Source organism: Physcomitrium patens, chromosome 23 (genome assembly GCF_059467195.1).
Source record: "Physcomitrium patens ecotype Gransden chromosome 23, ASM5946719v1, whole genome shotgun sequence".
NCBI lineage: Eukaryota > Viridiplantae > Streptophyta > Bryopsida > Funariales > Funariaceae > Physcomitrium > Physcomitrium patens.
The window spans coordinates 884,224-903,027 of record NC_143432.1 but is presented as its reverse complement, the minus strand read 5'-3'; the positions used below and the strand labels follow the sequence as shown (position 1 = coordinate 903,027).

At 38.4% G+C, this 18,804-nt stretch overlaps 4 protein-coding genes across 4 annotated transcripts; all 4 read left to right on the top strand.

The window, feature by feature from the left end:
- Positions 1–838: 838 nt before the first annotated feature.
- On the top strand, positions 839–1,996 carry LOC149986469 (germin-like protein subfamily 2 member 1). Its single transcript, XM_090246693.1, has one exon. It carries the CDS (start codon positions 925–927, stop codon positions 1,576–1,578), a length of 654 nt encoding a protein of 217 aa, XP_090102819.1. The 5' UTR covers positions 839–924; the 3' UTR covers positions 1,579–1,996.
- Positions 1,997–7,261: 5,265 nt separating this feature from the next.
- Positions 7,262–8,847, top strand: LOC112275558 (germin-like protein subfamily 2 member 1). Its single transcript, XM_024506025.3, has one exon. The coding sequence runs from the start codon at positions 7,945–7,947 to the stop codon at positions 8,596–8,598; it is 654 nt and encodes a 217-aa protein (XP_024361793.1). The 5' UTR covers positions 7,262–7,944; the 3' UTR covers positions 8,599–8,847.
- A 668-nt stretch (positions 8,848–9,515) lies between these two features.
- On the top strand, positions 9,516–10,674 carry LOC112275561 (germin-like protein subfamily 2 member 1). The gene has a single exon (XM_024506029.3). The coding sequence runs from the start codon at positions 9,603–9,605 to the stop codon at positions 10,254–10,256; it is 654 nt and encodes a 217-aa protein (XP_024361797.1). The 5' UTR covers positions 9,516–9,602; the 3' UTR covers positions 10,257–10,674.
- Positions 10,675–15,946: 5,272 nt separating this feature from the next.
- LOC112275559 (germin-like protein subfamily 2 member 1) lies at positions 15,947–17,701 on the top strand. The gene has a single exon (XM_024506026.3). It carries the CDS (start codon positions 16,630–16,632, stop codon positions 17,281–17,283), a length of 654 nt encoding a protein of 217 aa, XP_024361794.1. The 5' UTR covers positions 15,947–16,629; the 3' UTR covers positions 17,284–17,701.
- Positions 17,702–18,804: the final 1,103 nt, after the last annotated feature.

Here is an 18,804-nt window from a genome sequence, read left to right as displayed (position 1 = left end):
AGTCAAAAAAGGAAAACAATTAACACTTGAGAAAATTTAGAGCATTTGTTTTTAATCTACAAGTACAATTTTCATCAAATTATGTATGCTTATTATCAATTAGTAGATTCATACAATATTATCTTTTTGAATCATGATCAACAATTAAATTAATAATTACTGAGGTTATTACTATACTATACAACTTACTTAGGATTTCTTAAAATTTATTAAAAAAATATGTTATTAATTGATTCAAATTTGTTCCACACTGCACAAAGTTAGTGGATGCACAAACTGCATTCCATTTGAAAACATTGTTGTGAACGAATTTCAAAAGATCCTCAACTATCACATAAACTGTAAATCTGAATAATTCAAAAGCTTCTCAGTACGCCATCAGAAACCAATTTCTATGCAAAATTACAATCGGTAACTTCATTCCAAGTCACCGTACACATTCACAAGTATTAAATCAAGTCTCACTTACCTATGTGGGAGGACCAAATCTAAAACTGAGGCAGACAAAACATCTTCAGCACAACTTCTCCCGCTCAACCCGATTCCCTCGATTCAAAATTCCGATTTCTTTGCAACATTTCCCACCTCTACTCATCACTTAGTGGCTCTTGTTGATAAACTCTCAACTTCCCCATTGACTCGGTAAGCTCCCACTCCATCCGCTGTTCAAACTGCACGGCAGTCCGAATTCTAAACACAAATTGCTTACCGCAATTCGGTGTGGGTCCGCAGAAAGACTGGAAAGGCAACACTCAGCGGCTTCAGTAATAACTTCTTAACTAATGTCTGATCTGGCAAGCATTCCGACGGAGTATATAGGAACTTCACGACATCCCCGATTGCAGAGGTGAAGGTACTTACAACGCTATTCACTCTCGTCGGAGCGTTTACCTCTGCGCGGTGACTGTAGTCAATCTGGACAAGATGGCCAAGGTCCTCGTTATCTTCGTCGTTGTGGCTTCTCTGGTTGCTTTGGCATCTGCTAGTGATGCCGACCCCATCAACGACTATTGTGTGGCCGATTTGGCTAGCAAGGTCACCATCAACGGCCTGGCCTGCAAGGCTGCCTCGTCTGCCATGTCGGAGGACTTCGCGTTCAGGGGCTTCCGCAAGGACGGAGACACCAACAACCCCCTCGGCATCGCGCTTGCACCAGGGTTCGCGGGCATCAACTACCCCGGGTTGAACACCCTTGGATTCGCGTTGGCCAAGTTCAACTACGCCAAGGGTGGGCTCGTGCCCCCTCACACCCACCCCAGGGCCGCGGAGGTGATCTACGTGGTGAAGGGAGAGGTGCACGTCGGATTCGTCGACACCGCCGGGAAGCTCTTCGCAACGAGCCTGAAGAGGGGCGACTTCTTCGTGTTCCCCAAGGGATTGGTGCACTTCCAGCTGAATGTGGGCAGCGGTCACGCCGTGACGATCTCGGTGTTGAACGGGCAGAACCCCGGCGTACAGTTCTCCACCGCCGTGTTCGCAGCACAGCCGTCAATCGACACCTCGGTACTGGCCAGGGCGTTCCAGCTCAAGGACATGGATGTGATGGACTTGCAGACCAAGTTCAAGCCCGCCGCGTAAGCTAGTCCATCCGGATTGCCAACCGGGTCGTTGGCGAGATGAGGAGCGACACATTGTGGACATTGTAGTCGATAGGTATCGTAGATAGGAGGGTTGTTGGATTAGGGACAACTACTCTGAGACGGCATCGTAGTATTGATTGGGGTCAAGAGTGCCCGCATATGAAATGATATTTTTTGTACAGATGCTGCTATGCTGGGTTGCACCGGCGCCACATTGGACTTGAACAATCCTCCACTGTTTTGAAACCTCGTCGACAATATGCATGAGCGACTGGCGTGAGAATTGGCGAGCTCGGCCACGGGGGGTCTATGGGACTGTTCGAATTGGAACGGTGTTATAAATTTGGCACACTAGTCGGAAAATTTAAGTATTCAACATGACTTAATACAATCCTGTCAAGGTAAATTTGAAACCAGTGTAATGCATTTGCTGAGCAACGAATGAAACCCTGAACGTCTTTCTTTAATTGATGAAAGGACGAATCTTGACAGACCCTATATTGACAATACGTAGGCTTGAGCAGACGTGAGTAAATACTTTCTACTCCTTCTCACACTCATCTCATTTTGTGTCATCACCGTACCCGTGTCTTTTAGTTGGTTTCCAACTGTGTACTCTAATTTTTCTGAGTGTATTTGTGAATATTGCGAGGGAATGCAAAGGTGAAGATCAGTAGACTTGAGGGTAGTAGTTAGAGCAGCTAGCAAGAAAGCTAGCCCAGTGGCAATTAAGTTGGCTCACGGCACTTAACACCATTACATCGGGTATAATTCATGCCACTTCATTACAACAAGAAAAATAGTAATGTACTGGGGGAGAAGTTATTCCTTCTTAAAAATAACACACTAGTTACTGAATTTTCATTAAAGAATAACTTCTCTATTGATATTACAACATGTAGTAATACTCTCACTACAATGGAGAAGTAAAGTATTAGCAAGAATATATAGTAAGAAAAGCATGTAATTTCTTGAATTTTTCAAGATTCAAGGCTTTTGTAAAAATGTTTGCTATGTTGGCATTCATAGAAATATAATCAATATGTAAAACACCATTCTTAATTTTTTCTTGGAAACATGTGATATTCAATATCAACATGCTTGGTTCTTGAATGAAACTTGGGTTTAACTATCAATTGAATTGCACTTTGAGAATTAGAGTAAACAATGGTAGCTTTCTCTTCAAGAAATCCAAGATCTGCTAGCATTTGTCGATACAAAATTATTTCTTTTGTAGCCATAAAGAAGATGATATAATTGGAATATGTAGTAATATTGACTAAACAATATTGTTTCTTTGAGCCCCAACTAATAGATCCGTCATTTAAAAATAAAACGTATCAAATATGTGATTGTTGATTGTCCAAATTGGCCGCTTAATTTGCATCAACAAACCTAGTGAATTGAGTCAAAGAATTTGTTCCACCATATACAAGGTTGGAATCCAAAGTTATCTAAATATACCAAAATATCTTTTTAATAGCATTATAATAAGTTTGAGTAAATCTTGATTTAAAATGAGTAATATTATTTAGTGAGTAGATAATATCACAGCAATTATCTATTGAGGCAAATTAGAGACTACCAATAGCATTGACAAAAGGAAATTTATTATTAAATTTTGTATTGATAGAATTGATGCCACAAAGAAAAGAATTAGAAGAAATTGGAGTTGAAATGGATGAAGATTTAGAAAATCCATATTCACAAAGAATTCTCTCCAAATAAGCACATTGATGTATAAAAATGAGTGTAGCAAAACAATCACATTCAATTTGCAACCTCACTTAAGTATCTGGATCATTGATCTTTGTTTCAACAATGTTGTTTATTATCATAAGAACATAGAGAATGCGGCAAGCATCTTGGCAACAATACAAATCATCATCAACAAACATTATGAGAATGAGTTGATTATTTGTATCGGAACAATAGATACAAGCATCAACAATACTTTGTTTAAGCTTATAGGTTACTAAAAATTAGGTTATGCATTTATTCTATGTATAGCTTTGCTTGCTGTAAACCATACAATGTCTTTTTCTGGCAATAGACCTTATGAAAAATTTAAGGATCTTCAAATCTAGGGACTTGCTTCATATATGTCTAATGTTCAAGTTGACCATGTAAAAAAGTAGTCTTAATATTGAATTGTCAAATATGCATATCCTTCCATGCAACAATTGAAAGAACCAATTGGATTGAATTATACTTCACAATAGGAGAATAAGTCTTAATAAAATCAACACCAATTTTCTATGAATAACCTTTAGCCACTAATCTTTCTTTAAAACAATCAATAGTATCATTAGTTTTAGTTTTGAGAGCATAGATCCATTTACAATTAATGGATTTGTACCACAAGAGTAAGTCTATAAACTTCCATGTTTTATTGTCAAATAAAGATTCATACTATGCTTGCATTACTTTTTTTGATTGTAAAGAATAAAAGAAATGAAGTGTCTTGTGATATAATTGAGGAACCTCATGTAGAAATCCAAATGAAGATACTAGAGACTTTAAAGCTAAAGCAAATGGTAGAGTCATAATAGAATTTGCAAAAGTACAATGCGAGTTGTTTTTAAAGATTGAATATAAACTTCATTAAAGTAATTATCAATGAAATCAACATTGTCATTACCTAGAGTAGAAGTACTCTCACTACTTGTCATATTGGAAGTATTTGAAGTACTAACTATATTACTTGATGTTAAATAAGGAATCTAAATTGAATTTGAGGAGATAAGAAAATTAAAACTTGAGGTACAATAATTATGATTTATCTCCACTAAAAGAGGGTATTGAAATTTTAGAAAATGAACTTCCATAGATGTAGTGTTGGAAGACTAAAAAGCAATAGATGGTGTTTCTTGAGCATAATTATGCTCATCAAACAATACATCTCTACTGATGATAATTTGTTTATGATATAAGTTCCAAATGCACTAGCCCTTAGTCTCATTGGAATATCTAAGAAATAATCTAGTTTTGCTCTTTGGATTGAGTTTCTTACAAAGCTTATTAAAAATATGAGAATTAACTTTGCAACAAAATGATTGCATATGGGCAAGACATGGTTACTTTTATCAATAAAAGCTTTGAAAATAATAGCATTTGGAAGAAGACAAGAACATATTTGATTTAAAGTATAACCAATATTATTTAAAGCCTCTATCCAAAACATAGGATCTAAGTGAGTATAGTAGATCAAACTTCTAACAACTTCTATAATAATTTGATTATCTTTCTCTAAGACAACATTTTGTTTTGGAATATATGATACAATCAATTCATATTTGATTCCTTCTATATGTAGATAATTACTAAAACATTTGCTACAAAATTCACCTACATTACTAGTTTGTAATGTAAGAACCTTATAGCTTGTATCTCAAAATATAATTTTGCAAATTTATTGAAAATAAGTAAGTACATTTGATTTATGAAGAATAGAAAAAATAAAATGATAACATGTACAATCATCTTAGAATCAAATGTAATATAATGATCCATCATGAAAATGCACACTCATGGAATCATAGATATTGTTGTGAAGAAGCATCCTTAGCATTGTGGATTGACTTCTAATAATGTTCTTAGAAAACATTGGCCTGCAAGATTTTTCAAAGGTGCAATTTAAATATATTTTTGGAGATTTAGTAGTCTTGAGTTATATCTTAATGATTGAACCATTGGTAGCCATCTTTTTAATCATATCATAGTATAAGTGATCAAGGCAAAGGTGTCAAGTTTCAATATCCTATAATTCTATTAAAGAAGCAATGTTTTTATAAGATGCTATATAAGAAACATCTCTTGGAGGAAGCAAGACAATGAAATTTAAAATGTAAGATATTTAAAGCATACAGCTAGCCATGATAAGGCTATTGCCTTAATGAAGTTCACAAGTATGATCTTTGTACATAATAAAAAATTTATGTTGTCTCGCAACTTTAATGAGACAAGAGATTTTGGCCAAATCCAAGGATATAGAGAACTTGCTGAAAAAGATGAGCTTCTATTTGATTAAGAAGCTAAACCAAAATTTTGTTGTTACTTGTATTGGTTATGTAGCACTTGTAACCAACAGAGATTTTGACAAGCCAAATAGCATTAGGTGGTAATGGTTTGTAGCTAATAAACCATTGGAGTTTATCAATAATGTGATGAATGGCTCTCCTATTAGTAATCTAGTCATCTTTGATTCTCCTTGATGCTAATGCTATATAAATATGGATAATATTGAGAGAGAAATCTGATTTTTTTTTTTTTTTTTTTTTTTTTATATCTTGTTTATTAAAAGTGAACTAGTTTGAATGTACATCATCATAATTGTAAGAAGTAAATGAAGAATAATACTCCACATCTGGATATACAACCTTTGGAGATAAAAAAGAATGATTGGAATCCAATAACTCAACAAAAGATGCTTGAATATAAGGTCCAAAATACAAAATGAGTGGCCTATAGACAAGCTCTTAAAATATGTGCAGACATTCTTACCACCAATGATCAAGTCGACCACAATTATTACATCTTGTTCTACACTTCATTTTTGCAATCTTGGCATTCCTATGAGTTTATAAATGAGTTGGTGGAAACAAAGTTTGTTTTGCTAATGGCAATAGAGGTTTAGAAAAGAGTCTATAGAATAGAAGAGTAGGAAATTGCAAAGTACAATGCTCATCAAAATGAAGGTACAATGGATTTATATAACCATATGGAAGTATATCAATAAAGAATCTGCGTGCATGAAGACTCCTACAAGTAGATTGGCCTCTATAGCTTATACTAATAGAAAGATGTCCATGACTGGTATAAAAAGCTTTGCTATCCAAAGCAACTTCTTGTTGTATGCGCCATAAAATCTTCTTCTCCTCCTCACATAGGAAAAGCTTAAGATTAGCTAAGATACGATCTTCTTTAGAAGTGCTCTTTTAGGCAGTGGTAAAACCATCAAAACTAGCAAGTAAGTTAGCTCTAAACTTAGACATCTTGAAGGCATCCAAAGAATGTGAATTATCAAATTCTTGGAGCTTACTCATGCTGAGTTCAAGTTGAGCAATAAAGTTAGATATAAATTGATTGTTTTCTAACTTAGCATCAAAAAATTGGCACTATAACTCATGAATATTTTTGCTATTCTTGTGCTCATATTTTTTTAAAAGATGAGTTCAAACCTCATGTGCAACTAGTTAATAGAGCCTAAACATTTCTTTCAATTAAAGAAGTAAGTAATGTATATACGTTGTAATCACAATTTTTCCAGCCTTCATCATCTGAATCATATTCAACAGTGCCATCAAAATGTTGAATGTATCCTTTGTCACAAAACAAATTTCTAATTTGACATTTTCATGCAATGAAACTCAGTACTATTGAAACGCTGAATGCCTATTAAATCTTTTTTCAATAGACATGGTAACCAAGATGAAAAACATCAAGTCAACAGAAAAAATAGAAAGGTAAGAAGAAGTGCAGTCCCTAAGAAAAAAATCAAGAAAATCAAGCAAATGACCACGAGGACTGAAGTAGGCAGTAAACTTGTGTGGCAAATTCAAAACGCTCTCTATTCAATTCACTCTATCAATGCAAGCTAGGTTAAGCAACCAGCAGAACTCTCAATCATGCCCAGTTTTGAAGCTTCGAGCCCATAACCTACTTTACACCATTACATCGGGTATAATCCATACCACTTTATTACCAGAAAAACAGTAATATACAGGAGAGAAGTTTTCCTAGCTTACAAGTAACACACTAGTTACTAAATGAACTCCGCGGGGAGTGATCCAGACATTTCTACCCCTCTGGTGCCGACCATTTTACCTTTAAAAATGCGAAGATCATAAATACCTGGCATTGACAACCGCAGCGAAAAATCCGTTCAGGGTAAGAAGGCCTAACAGCTGCCTTGATTGGTGGACCTGCTGCCGCGTCGCAGTACCGTAGAATGAGGACCTGTAAATGGGCTTTAGGACTTCTCATCGACTGTTGCAGGGTTGTGCAGTGTGTTCAGGATGAAGTAGAAGTGCTTCGTGCCGACATTCCAATCTCGACCGGTCCGTAGTGAGATGCGCGGGGAGCTGAATTGTGGGTCACAGCGGTATTTACGCGAAACCTCTTCGAGGGTAAGTGACAGAACTATTGATTGGTGATCGAGTTCCACGTCTCGGTGTGGGTCCACCGTCAGACTGGAAAGGCAACACCCAGCGGCTTCTGTGACCGCTTCTCAACAAATGTATGATGTGGCAAGCATTCCGACGGAGTATATAGGAACTTCACGACAGTAAGAGTGTAGGGGACCAGACATCTGCAGTGGTTTTCTCTCACCCAACCATTTAGTAGTTTGGGATTATCACTCAAAATGGCCAAGCTCTTCGCTATCCTCGTCGTCGTCGCATCTCTGGTTGCTTTGGCATCTGCTAGTGATGCCGACCCCATCAACGACTATTGTGTGGCCGATTTGGCTAGCAAGGTCACCATCAACGGCCTGGCCTGCAAGGCTGCCTCGTCTGCCATGTCGGAGGACTTCGCGTTCAGGGGCTTCCGCAAGGACGGAGACACCAACAACCCCCTCGGCATCGCGCTTGCACCAGGGTTCGCGGGCATCAACTACCCCGGGTTGAACACCCTTGGATTCGCGTTGGCCAAGTTCAACTACGCCAAGGGTGGGCTCGTGCCCCCTCACACCCACCCCAGGGCCGCGGAGGTGATCTACGTGGTGAAGGGAGAGGTGCACGTCGGATTCGTCGACACCGCCGGGAAGCTCTTCGCAACGAGCCTGAAGAGGGGCGACTTCTTCGTGTTCCCCAAGGGATTGGTGCACTTCCAGCTGAATGTGGGCAGCGGTCACGCCGTGACGATCTCGGTGTTGAACGGGCAGAACCCCGGCGTACAGTTCTCCACCGCCGTGTTCGCAGCACAGCCGTCAATCGACACCTCGGTACTGGCCAGGGCGTTCCAGCTCAAGGACATGGATGTGATGGACTTGCAGACCAAGTTCAAGCCCGCCGCGTAAGCTAGTCCATCCGGATTGCCAACCGGGTCGTTGGCGAGATGAGGAGCGACACATTGTGGACATTGTAGTCGATAGGTATCGTAGATAGGAGGGTTGTTGGATTAGGGACAACTACTCTGAGACGGCATCGTAGTATTGATTGGGGTCAAGAGTGCCCGCATATGAAATGATTTTTTTTGTACAGATGCTGCTATGCTGGGTTGCACCGGCGGTACACTGGACTTGAATAAAACTCCACAGTTTCGAATCTTCAGAGGCATTCCTCATGAGCTACTGGTGTGAACTTGCGAATTCAACTGTGGGGGATACACGGTGCAAGGAGTGTATAGGGATAAATGGTATCGGCGAGTATATTATTCCAAGTACGGCCGAACCCATATCCATTCATGACATGTGTGGCGATGAATCACACGCAACGATTTAGGAAGCACAACCCTACGTGACTCAAACCTGCTAGATACCATGTCACACACGTCAACTTTGAGCCGCAGCAATAACCAGCCGCAAACATTCACGCACATCCTCTCAAGACTAATATTGGTACCTCGCACTTCCTGGTCAATAACTAGTGAGTGTGCAAAGCAGTGCAACAATGAATGGCATATCGAGTATCCACGGGTGCCTCACTTGTGCGGGGTGATTCGGGTGAAGTAGAAATGCCTCGTACCGACATTTTCATCTCGATGGGTGGGTGGTGTGATGCGCGAGGATCTTAATTTGGGACACAGCGGTATTAGCGGCGTCCTATTGGAGACTAAGTGGCAGAACTATTGATTGGTGATCGACTTCCGCAAATCGGTGTGGGTCCGCAGAAAGACTGGAAAGGCAACACTCAGCGGCTTCTGTAATAACTTCTTAACGAATGTCTGATCTGGCAAGCATTTCGACGGAGTATATAGGAACTTCACGACATCCCCGATTGCAGAGGTGAAGGTACTTACAACGCTATTCACTCTCGTCGGAGCGTTTACCTCTGCGCGGTGACTGTAGTCAATCTGGACAAGATGGCCAAGGTCCTCGTTATCTTCGTCGTTGTGGCTTCCCTGGTTGCTTTGGCATCTGCTAGTGATGCCGACCCCATCAACGACTATTGTGTGGCGGATTTGGCTAGCAAGATCACCATCAACGGCCTGGCCTGCAAGCCTGCCTCGTCTGCCATGTCGGAGGACTTCGCGTTCAGGGGCTTCCGCAAGGACGGAGACACCAACAACCCCCTCGGCATCGCGCTTGCACCAGGGTTCGCGGGCATCAACTACCCCGGGTTGAACACCCTTGGATTCGCGTTGGCCAAGTTCAACTACGCCAAGGGTGGGCTCGTGCCCCCTCACACCCACCCCAGGGCCGCGGAGGTGATCTACGTGGTGAAGGGAGAGGTGCACGTCGGATTCGTCGACACCGCCGGGAAGCTCTTCGCAACGAGCCTGAAGAGGGGCGACTTCTTCGTGTTCCCCAAGGGATTGGTGCACTTCCAGCTGAATGTGGGCAGCGGTCACGCCGTGACGATCTCGGTGTTGAACGGGCAGAACCCCGGCGTACAGTTCTCCACCGCCGTGTTCGCAGCACAGCCGTCAATCGACACCTCGGTACTGGCCAGGGCGTTCCAGCTCAAGGACATGGATGTGATGGACTTGCAGACCAAGTTCAAGCCCGCCGCGTAAGCTAGTCCATCCGGATTGCCAACCGGGTCGTTGGCGAGATGAGGAGCGACACATTGTGGACATTGTAGTCGATAGGTATCGTAGATAGGAGGGTTGTTGGATTAGGGACAACTACTCTGAGACGGCATCGTAGTATTGATTGGGGTCAAGAGTGCCCGCATATGAAATGATATTTTTTGTACAGATGCTGCTATGCTGGGTTGCACCGGCGCCACATTGGACTTGAACAATCCTCCACTGTTTTGAAACCTCGTCGACAATATGCATGAGCGACTGGCGTGAGAATTGGCGAGCTCGGCCACGGGGGGTCTATGGGACTGTTCGAATTGGAACGGTGTTATAAATTTGGCACACTAGTCGGAAAATTTAAGTATTCAACATGACTTAATACAATCCTGTCAAGGTAAATTTGAAACCAGTGTAATGCATTTGCTGAGCAACGAATGAAACCCTGAACGTCTTTCTTTAATTGATGAAAGGACGAATCTTGACAGACCCTATATTGACAATACGTAGGCTTGAGCAGACGTGAGTAAATACTTTCTACTCCTTCTCACACTCATCTCATTTTGTGTCATCACCGTACCCGTGTCTTTTAGTTGGTTTCCAACTGTGTACTCTAATTTTTCTGAGTGTATTTGTGAATATTGCGAGGGAATGCAAAGGTGAAGATCAGTAGACTTGAGGGTAGTAGTTAGAGCAGCTAGCAAGAAAGCTAGCCCAGTGGCAATTAAGTTGGCTCACGGCACTTAACACCATTACATCGGGTATAATTCATGCCACTTCATTACAACAAGAAAAATAGTAATGTACTGGGGGAGAAGTTATTCCTTCTTAAAAATAACACACTAGTTACTGAATTTTCATTAAAGAATAACTTCTCTATTGATATTACAACATGTAGTAATACTCTCACTACAATGGAGAAGTAAAGTATTAGCAAGAATATATAGTAAGAAAAGCATGTAATTTCTTGAATTTTTCAAGATTCAAGGCTTTTGTAAAAATGTTTGCTATGTTGGCATTCATAGAAATATAATCAATATGTAAAACACCATTCTTAATTTTTTCTTGGAAACATGTGATATTCAATATCAACATGCTTGGTTCTTGAATGAAACTTGGGTTTAACTATCAATTGAATTGCACTTTGAGAATTAGAGTAAACAATGGTAGCTTTCTCTTCAAGAAATCCAAGATCTGCTAGCATTTGTCGATACAAAATTATTTCTTTTGTAGCCATAAAGAAGATGATATAATTGGAATATGTAGTAATATTGACTAAACAATATTGTTTCTTTGAGCCCCAACTAATAGATGCGTCATTTAAAAATAAAACGTATCAAATATGTGATTGTTGATTGTCCAAATTGGCCGCTTAATTTGCATCAACAAACCTAGTGAATTGAGTCAAAGAATTTGTTCCACCATATACAAGGTTGGAATCCAAAGTTATCTAAATATACCAAAATATCTTTTTAATAGCATTATAATAAGTTTGAGTAAATCTTGATTTAAAATGAGTAATATTATTTAGTGAGTAGATAATATCACAGCAATTATCTATTGAGGCAAATTAGAGACTACCAATAGCATTGACAAAAGGAAATTTATTATTAAATTTTGTATTGATAGAATTGATGCCACAAAGAAAAGAATTAGAAGAAATTGGAGTTGAAATGGATGAAGATTTAGAAAATCCATATTCACAAAGAATTCTCTCCAAATAAGCACATTGATGTATAAAAATGAGTGTAGCAAAACAATCACATTCAATTTGCAACCTCACTTAAGTATCTGGATCATTGATCTTTGTTTCAACAATGTTGTTTATTATCATAAGAACATAGAGAATGCGGCAAGCATCTTGGCAACAATACAAATCATCATCAACAAACATTATGAGAATGAGTTGATTATTTGTATCGGAACAATAGATACAAGCATCAACAATACTTTGTTTAAGCTTATAGGTTACTAAAAATTAGGTTATGCATTTATTCTATGTATAGCTTTGCTTGCTGTAAACCATACAATGTCTTTTTCTGGCAATAGACCTTATGAAAAATTTAAGGATCTTCAAATCTAGGGACTTGCTTCATATATGTCTAATGTTCAAGTTGACCATGTAAAAAAGTAGTCTTAATATTGAATTGTCAAATATGCATATCCTTCCATGCAACAATTGAAAGAACCAATTGGATTGAATTATACTTCACAATAGGAGAATAAGTCTTAATAAAATCAACACCAATTTTCTATGAATAACCTTTAGCCACTAATCTTTCTTTAAAACAATCAATAGTATCATTAGTTTTAGTTTTGAGAGCATAGATCCATTTACAATTAATGGATTTGTACCACAAGAGTAAGTCTATAAACTTCCATGTTTTATTGTCAAATAAAGATTCATACTATGCTTGCATTACTTTTTTTGATTGTAAAGAATAAAAGAAATGAAGTGTCTTGTGATATAATTGAGGAACCTCATGTAGAAATCCAAATGAAGATACTAGAGACTTTAAAGCTAAAGCAAATGGTAGAGTCATAATAGAATTTGCAAAAGTACAATGCGAGTTGTTTTTAAAGATTGAATATAAACTTCATTAAAGTAATTATCAATGAAATCAACATTGTCATTACCTAGAGTAGAAGTACTCTCACTACTTGTCATATTGGAAGTATTTGAAGTACTAACTATATTACTTGATGTTAAATAAGGAATCTAAATTGAATTTGAGGAGATAAGAAAATTAAAACTTGAGGTACAATAATTATGATTTATCTCCACTAAAAGAGGGTATTGAAATTTTAGAAAATGAACTTCCATAGATGTAGTGTTGGAAGACTAAAAAGCAATAGATGGTGTTTCTTGAGCATAATTATGCTCATCAAACAATACATCTCTACTGATGATAATTTGTTTATGATATAAGTTCCAAATGCACTAGCCCTTAGTCTCATTGGAATATCTAAGAAATAATCTAGTTTTGCTCTTTGGATTGAGTTTCTTACAAAGCTTATTAAAAATATGAGAATTAACTTTGCAACAAAATGATTGCATATGGGCAAGACATGGTTACTTTTATCAATAAAAGCTTTGAAAATAATAGCATTTGGAAGAAGACAAGAACATATTTGATTTAAAGTATAACCAATATTATTTAAAGCCTCTATCCAAAACATAGGATCTAAGTGAGTATAGTAGATCAAACTTCTAACAACTTCTATAATAATTTGATTATCTTTCTCTAAGACAACATTTTGTTTTGGAATATATGATACAATCAATTCATATTTGATTCCTTCTATATGTAGATAATTACTAAAACATTTGCTACAAAATTCACCTACATTACTAGTTTGTAATGTAAGAACCTTATAGCTTGTATCTCAAAATATAATTTTGCAAATTTATTGAAAATAAGTAAGTACATTTGATTTATGAAGAATAGAAAAAATAAAATGATAACATGTACAATCATCTTAGAATCAAATGTAATATAATGATCCATCATGAAAATGCACACTCATGGAATCATAGATATTGTTGTGAAGAAGCATCCCTAGCATTGTGGATTGACTTCTAATAATGTTCTTAGAAAACATTGGCCTGCAAGATTTTTCAAAGGTGCAATTTAAATATATTTTTGGAGATTTAGTAGTCTTGAGTTATATCTTAATGATTGAACCATTGGTAGCCATCTTTTTAATCATATCATAGTATAAGTGATCAAGGCAAAGGTGTCAAGTTTCAATATCCTATAATTCTACTAAAGAAGCAATGTTTTTATAAGATGCTATATAAGAAACATCTCTTGGAGGAAGCAAGACAATGAAATTTAAAATGTAAGATATTTAAAGCATACAGCTAGCCATGATAAGGCTATTGCCTTAATGAAGTTCACAAGTATGATCTTTGTACATAATAAAAAATTTATGTTGTCTCGCAACTTTAATGAGACAAGAGATTTTGGCCAAATCCAAGGATATAGAGAACTTGCTGAAAAAGATGAGCTTCTATTTGATTAAGAAGCTAAACCAAAATTTTGTTGTTACTTGTATTGGTTATGTAGCACTTGTAACCAACAGAGATTTTGACAAGCCAAATAGCATTAGGTGGTAATGGTTTGTAGCTAATAAACCATTGGAGTTTATCAATAATGTGATGAATGGCTCTCCTATTAGTAATCTAGTCATCTTTGATTCTCCTTGATGCTAATGCTATATAAATATGGATAATATTGAGAGAGAAATCTGATTTTTTTTTATTTATTTTTATTTATTTTTTTATATCTTGTTTATTAAAAGTGTACTAGTTTGAATGTACATCATCATAATTGTAAGAAGTAAATGAAGAATAATACTCCACATCTGGATATACAACCTTTGGAGATAAAAAAGAATGATTGGAATCCAATAACTCAACAAAAGATGCTTGAATATAAGGTCCAAAATACAAAATGAGTGGCCTATAGACAAGCTCTTAAAATATATGCAGACATTCTTACCACCAATGATCAAGTCGACCACAATTATTACATCTTGTTCTACACTTCATTTTTGCAATCTTGGCATTCCTATGAGTTTATAAATGAGTTGGTGGAAACAAAGTTTGTTTTGCTAATGGCAATAGAGGTTTAGAAAAGAGTCTATAGAATAGAAGAGTAGGAAATTGCAAAGTACAATGCTCATCAAAATGAAGGTACAATGGATTTATATAACCATATGGAAGTATATCAATAAAGAATCTGCGTGCATGAAGACTCCTACAAGTAGATTGGCCTCTATAGCTTATACTAATAGAAAGATGTCCATGACTGGTATAAAAAGCTTTGCTATCCAAAGCAACTTCTTGTTGTATGCGCCATAAAATCTTCTTCTCCTCCTCACATAGGAAAAGCTTAAGATTAGCTAAGATACGATCTTCTTTAGAAGTGCTCTTTTAGGCAGTGGTAAAACCATCAAAACTAGCAAGTAAGTTAGTCTCTAAACTTAGACATCTTGAAGGCATCCAAAGAATGTGAATTATCAAATTCTTGGAGCTTACTCATGCTGAGTTCAAGTTGAGCAATAAAGTTAGATATAAATTGATTGTTTTCTAACTTAGCATCAAAAAATTGGCACTATAACTCATGAATATTTTTGCTATTCTTGTGCTCATATTTTTTTAAAAGATGAGCTCAAACCTCATGTGCAACTAGTTAATAGAGCCTAAACATTTCTTTCAATTAAAGAAGTAAGTAATGTATATACTTTGTAATCACAATTTTTCCAGCCTTCATCATCTGAATCATATTCAACAGTGCCATCAAAATGTTGAATGTATCCTTTGTCACAAAACAAATTTCTAATTTGACATTTTCATGCAATGAAACTCAGTACTATTGAAACACTGAATGCCTATTAAATCTTTTTTCAATAGACATGGTAACCAAGATGAAAAACATCAAGTCAACAGAAAAAATAGAAAGGTAAGAAGAAGTGCAGTCCCTAAGAAAAAAATCAAGAAAATCAAGCAAATGACCACGAGGACTGAAGTAGGCAGTAAACTTGTGTGGCAAATTCAAAACGCTCTCTATTCAATTCACTCTATCAATGCAAGCTAGGTTAAGCAACCAGCAGAACTCTCAATCATGCCCAGTTTTGAAGCTTCGAGCCCATAACCTACTTTACACCATTACATCGGGTATAATCCATACCACTTTATTACCAGAAAAACAGTAATATACAGGAGAGAAGTTTTCCTAGCTTACAAGTAACACACTAGTTACTAAATGAACTCCGCGGGGAGTGATCCAGACATTTCTACCCCTCTGGTGCCGACCATTTTACCTTTAAAAATGCGAAGATCATAAATACCTGGCATTGACAACCGCAGCGAAAAATCCGTTCAGGGTAAGAAGGCCTAACAGCTGCCTTGATTGGTGGACCTGCTGCCGCGTCGCAGTACCGTAGAATGAGGACCTGTAAATGGGCTTTAGGACTTCTCATCGACTGTTGCAGGGTTGTGCAGTGTGTTCAGGATGAAGTAGAAGTGCTTCGTGCCGACATTCCAATCTCGACCGGTCCGTAGTGAGATGCGCGGGGAGCTGAATTGTGGGTCACAGCGGTATTTACGCGAAACCTCTTCGAGGGTAAGTGACAGAACTATTGATTGGTGATCGAGTTCCACGTCTCGGTGTGGGTCCACCGTCAGACTGGAAAGGCAACACCCAGCGGCTTCTGTGACCGCTTCTCAACAAATGTATGATGTGGCAAGCATTCCGACGGAGTATATAGGAACTTCACGACAGTAAGAGTGTAGGGGACCAGACATCTGCAGTGGTTTTCTCTCACCCAACCATTTAGTAGTTTGGGATTATCACTCAAAATGGCCAAGCTCTTCGCTATCCTCGTCGTCGTCGCATCTCTGGTTGCTTTGGCATCTGCTAGTGATGCCGACCCCATCAACGACTATTGTGTGGCCGATTTGGCTAGCAAGGTCACCATCAACGGCCTGGCCTGCAAGGCTGCCTCGTCTGCCATGTCGGAGGACTTCGCGTTCAGGGGCTTCCGCAAGGACGGAGACACCAACAACCCCCTCGGCATCGCGCTTGCACCAGGGTTCGCGGGCATCAACTACCCCGGGTTGAACACCCTTGGATTCGCGTTGGCCAAGTTCAACTACGCCAAGGGTGGGCTCGTGCCCCCTCACACCCACCCCAGGGCCGCGGAGGTGATCTACGTGGTGAAGGGAGAGGTGCACGTCGGATTCGTCGACACCGCCGGGAAGCTCTTCGCAACGAGCCTGAAGAGGGGCGACTTCTTCGTGTTCCCCAAGGGATTGGTGCACTTCCAGCTGAATGTGGGCAGCGGTCACGCCGTGACGATCTCGGTGTTGAACGGGCAGAACCCCGGCGTACAGTTCTCCACCGCCGTGTTCGCAGCACAGCCGTCAATCGACACCTCGGTACTGGCCAGGGCGTTCCAGCTCAAGGACATGGATGTGATGGACTTGCAGACCAAGTTCAAGCCCGCCGCGTAAGCTAGTCCATCCGGATTGCCAACCGGGTCGTTGGCGAGATGAGGAGCGACACATTGTGGACATTGTAGTCGATAGGTATCGTAGATAGGAGGGTTGTTGGATTAGGGACAACTACTCTGAGACGGCATCGTAGTATTGATTGGGGTCAAGAGTGCCCGCATATGAAATGATATTTTTTGTACAGATGCTGCTATGCTGGGTTGCACCGGCGCCACATTGGACTTGAACAATCCTCCACTGTTTTGAAACCTCGTCGACAATATGCATGAGCGACTGGCGTGAGAATTGGCGAGCTCGGCCACGGGGGGTCTATGGGACTGTTCGAATTGGAACGGTGTTATAAATTTGGCACACTAGTCGGAAAATTTAAGTATTCAACATGACTTAATACAATCCTGTCAAGGTAAATTTGAAACCAGTGTAATGCATTTGCTGAGCAACGAATGAAACCCTGAACGTCTTTCTTTAATTGATGAAAGGACGAATCTTGACAGACCCTATATTGACAATACGTAGGCTTGAGCAGACGTGAGTAAATACTTTCTACTCCTTCTCACACTCATCTCATTTTGTGTCATCACCGTACCCGTGTCTTTTAGTTGGTTTCCAACTGTGTACTCTAATTTTTCTGAGTGTATTTGTGAATATTGCGAGGGAATGCAAAGGTGAAGATCAGTAGACTTGAGGGTAGTAGTTAGAGCAGCTAGCAAGAAAGCTAGCCCAGTGGCAATTAAGTTGGCTCACGGCACTTAACACCATTACATCGGGTATAATTCATGCCACTTCATTACAACAAGAAAAATAGTAATGTACTGGGGGAGAAGTTATTCCTTCTTAAAAATAACACACTAGTTACTGAATTTTCATTAAAGAATAACTTCTCTATTGATATTACAACATGTAGTAATACTCTCACTACAATGGAGAAGTAAAGTATTAGCAAGAATATATAGTAAGAAAAGCATGTAATTTCTTGAATTTTTCAAGATTCAAGGCTTTTGTAAAAATGTTTGCTATGTTGGCATTCATAGAAATATAATCAATATGTAAAACACCATTCTTAATTTTTTCTTGGAAACATGTGATATTCAATATCAACATGCTTGGTTCTTGAATGAAACTTGGGTTTAACTATCAATTGAATTGCACTTTGAGAATTAGAGTAAACAATGGTAGCTTTCTCTTCAAGAAATCCAAGATCTGCTAGCATTTGTCGATACAAAATTATTTCTTTTGTAGCCATAAAGAAGATGATATAATTGGAATATGTAGTAATATTGACTAAACAATATTGTTTCTTTGAGCCCCAACTAATAGATCCGTCATTTAAAAATAAAACGTATCAAATATGTGATTGTTGATTGTCCAAATTGGCCGCTTAATTTGCATCAACAAACCTAGTGAATTGAGTCAAAGAATTTGTTCCACCATATACAAGGTTGGAATCCAAAGTTATCTAAATATACCAAAATATCTTTTTAATAGCATTATAATAAGTTTGAGTAAATCTTGATTTAAAAT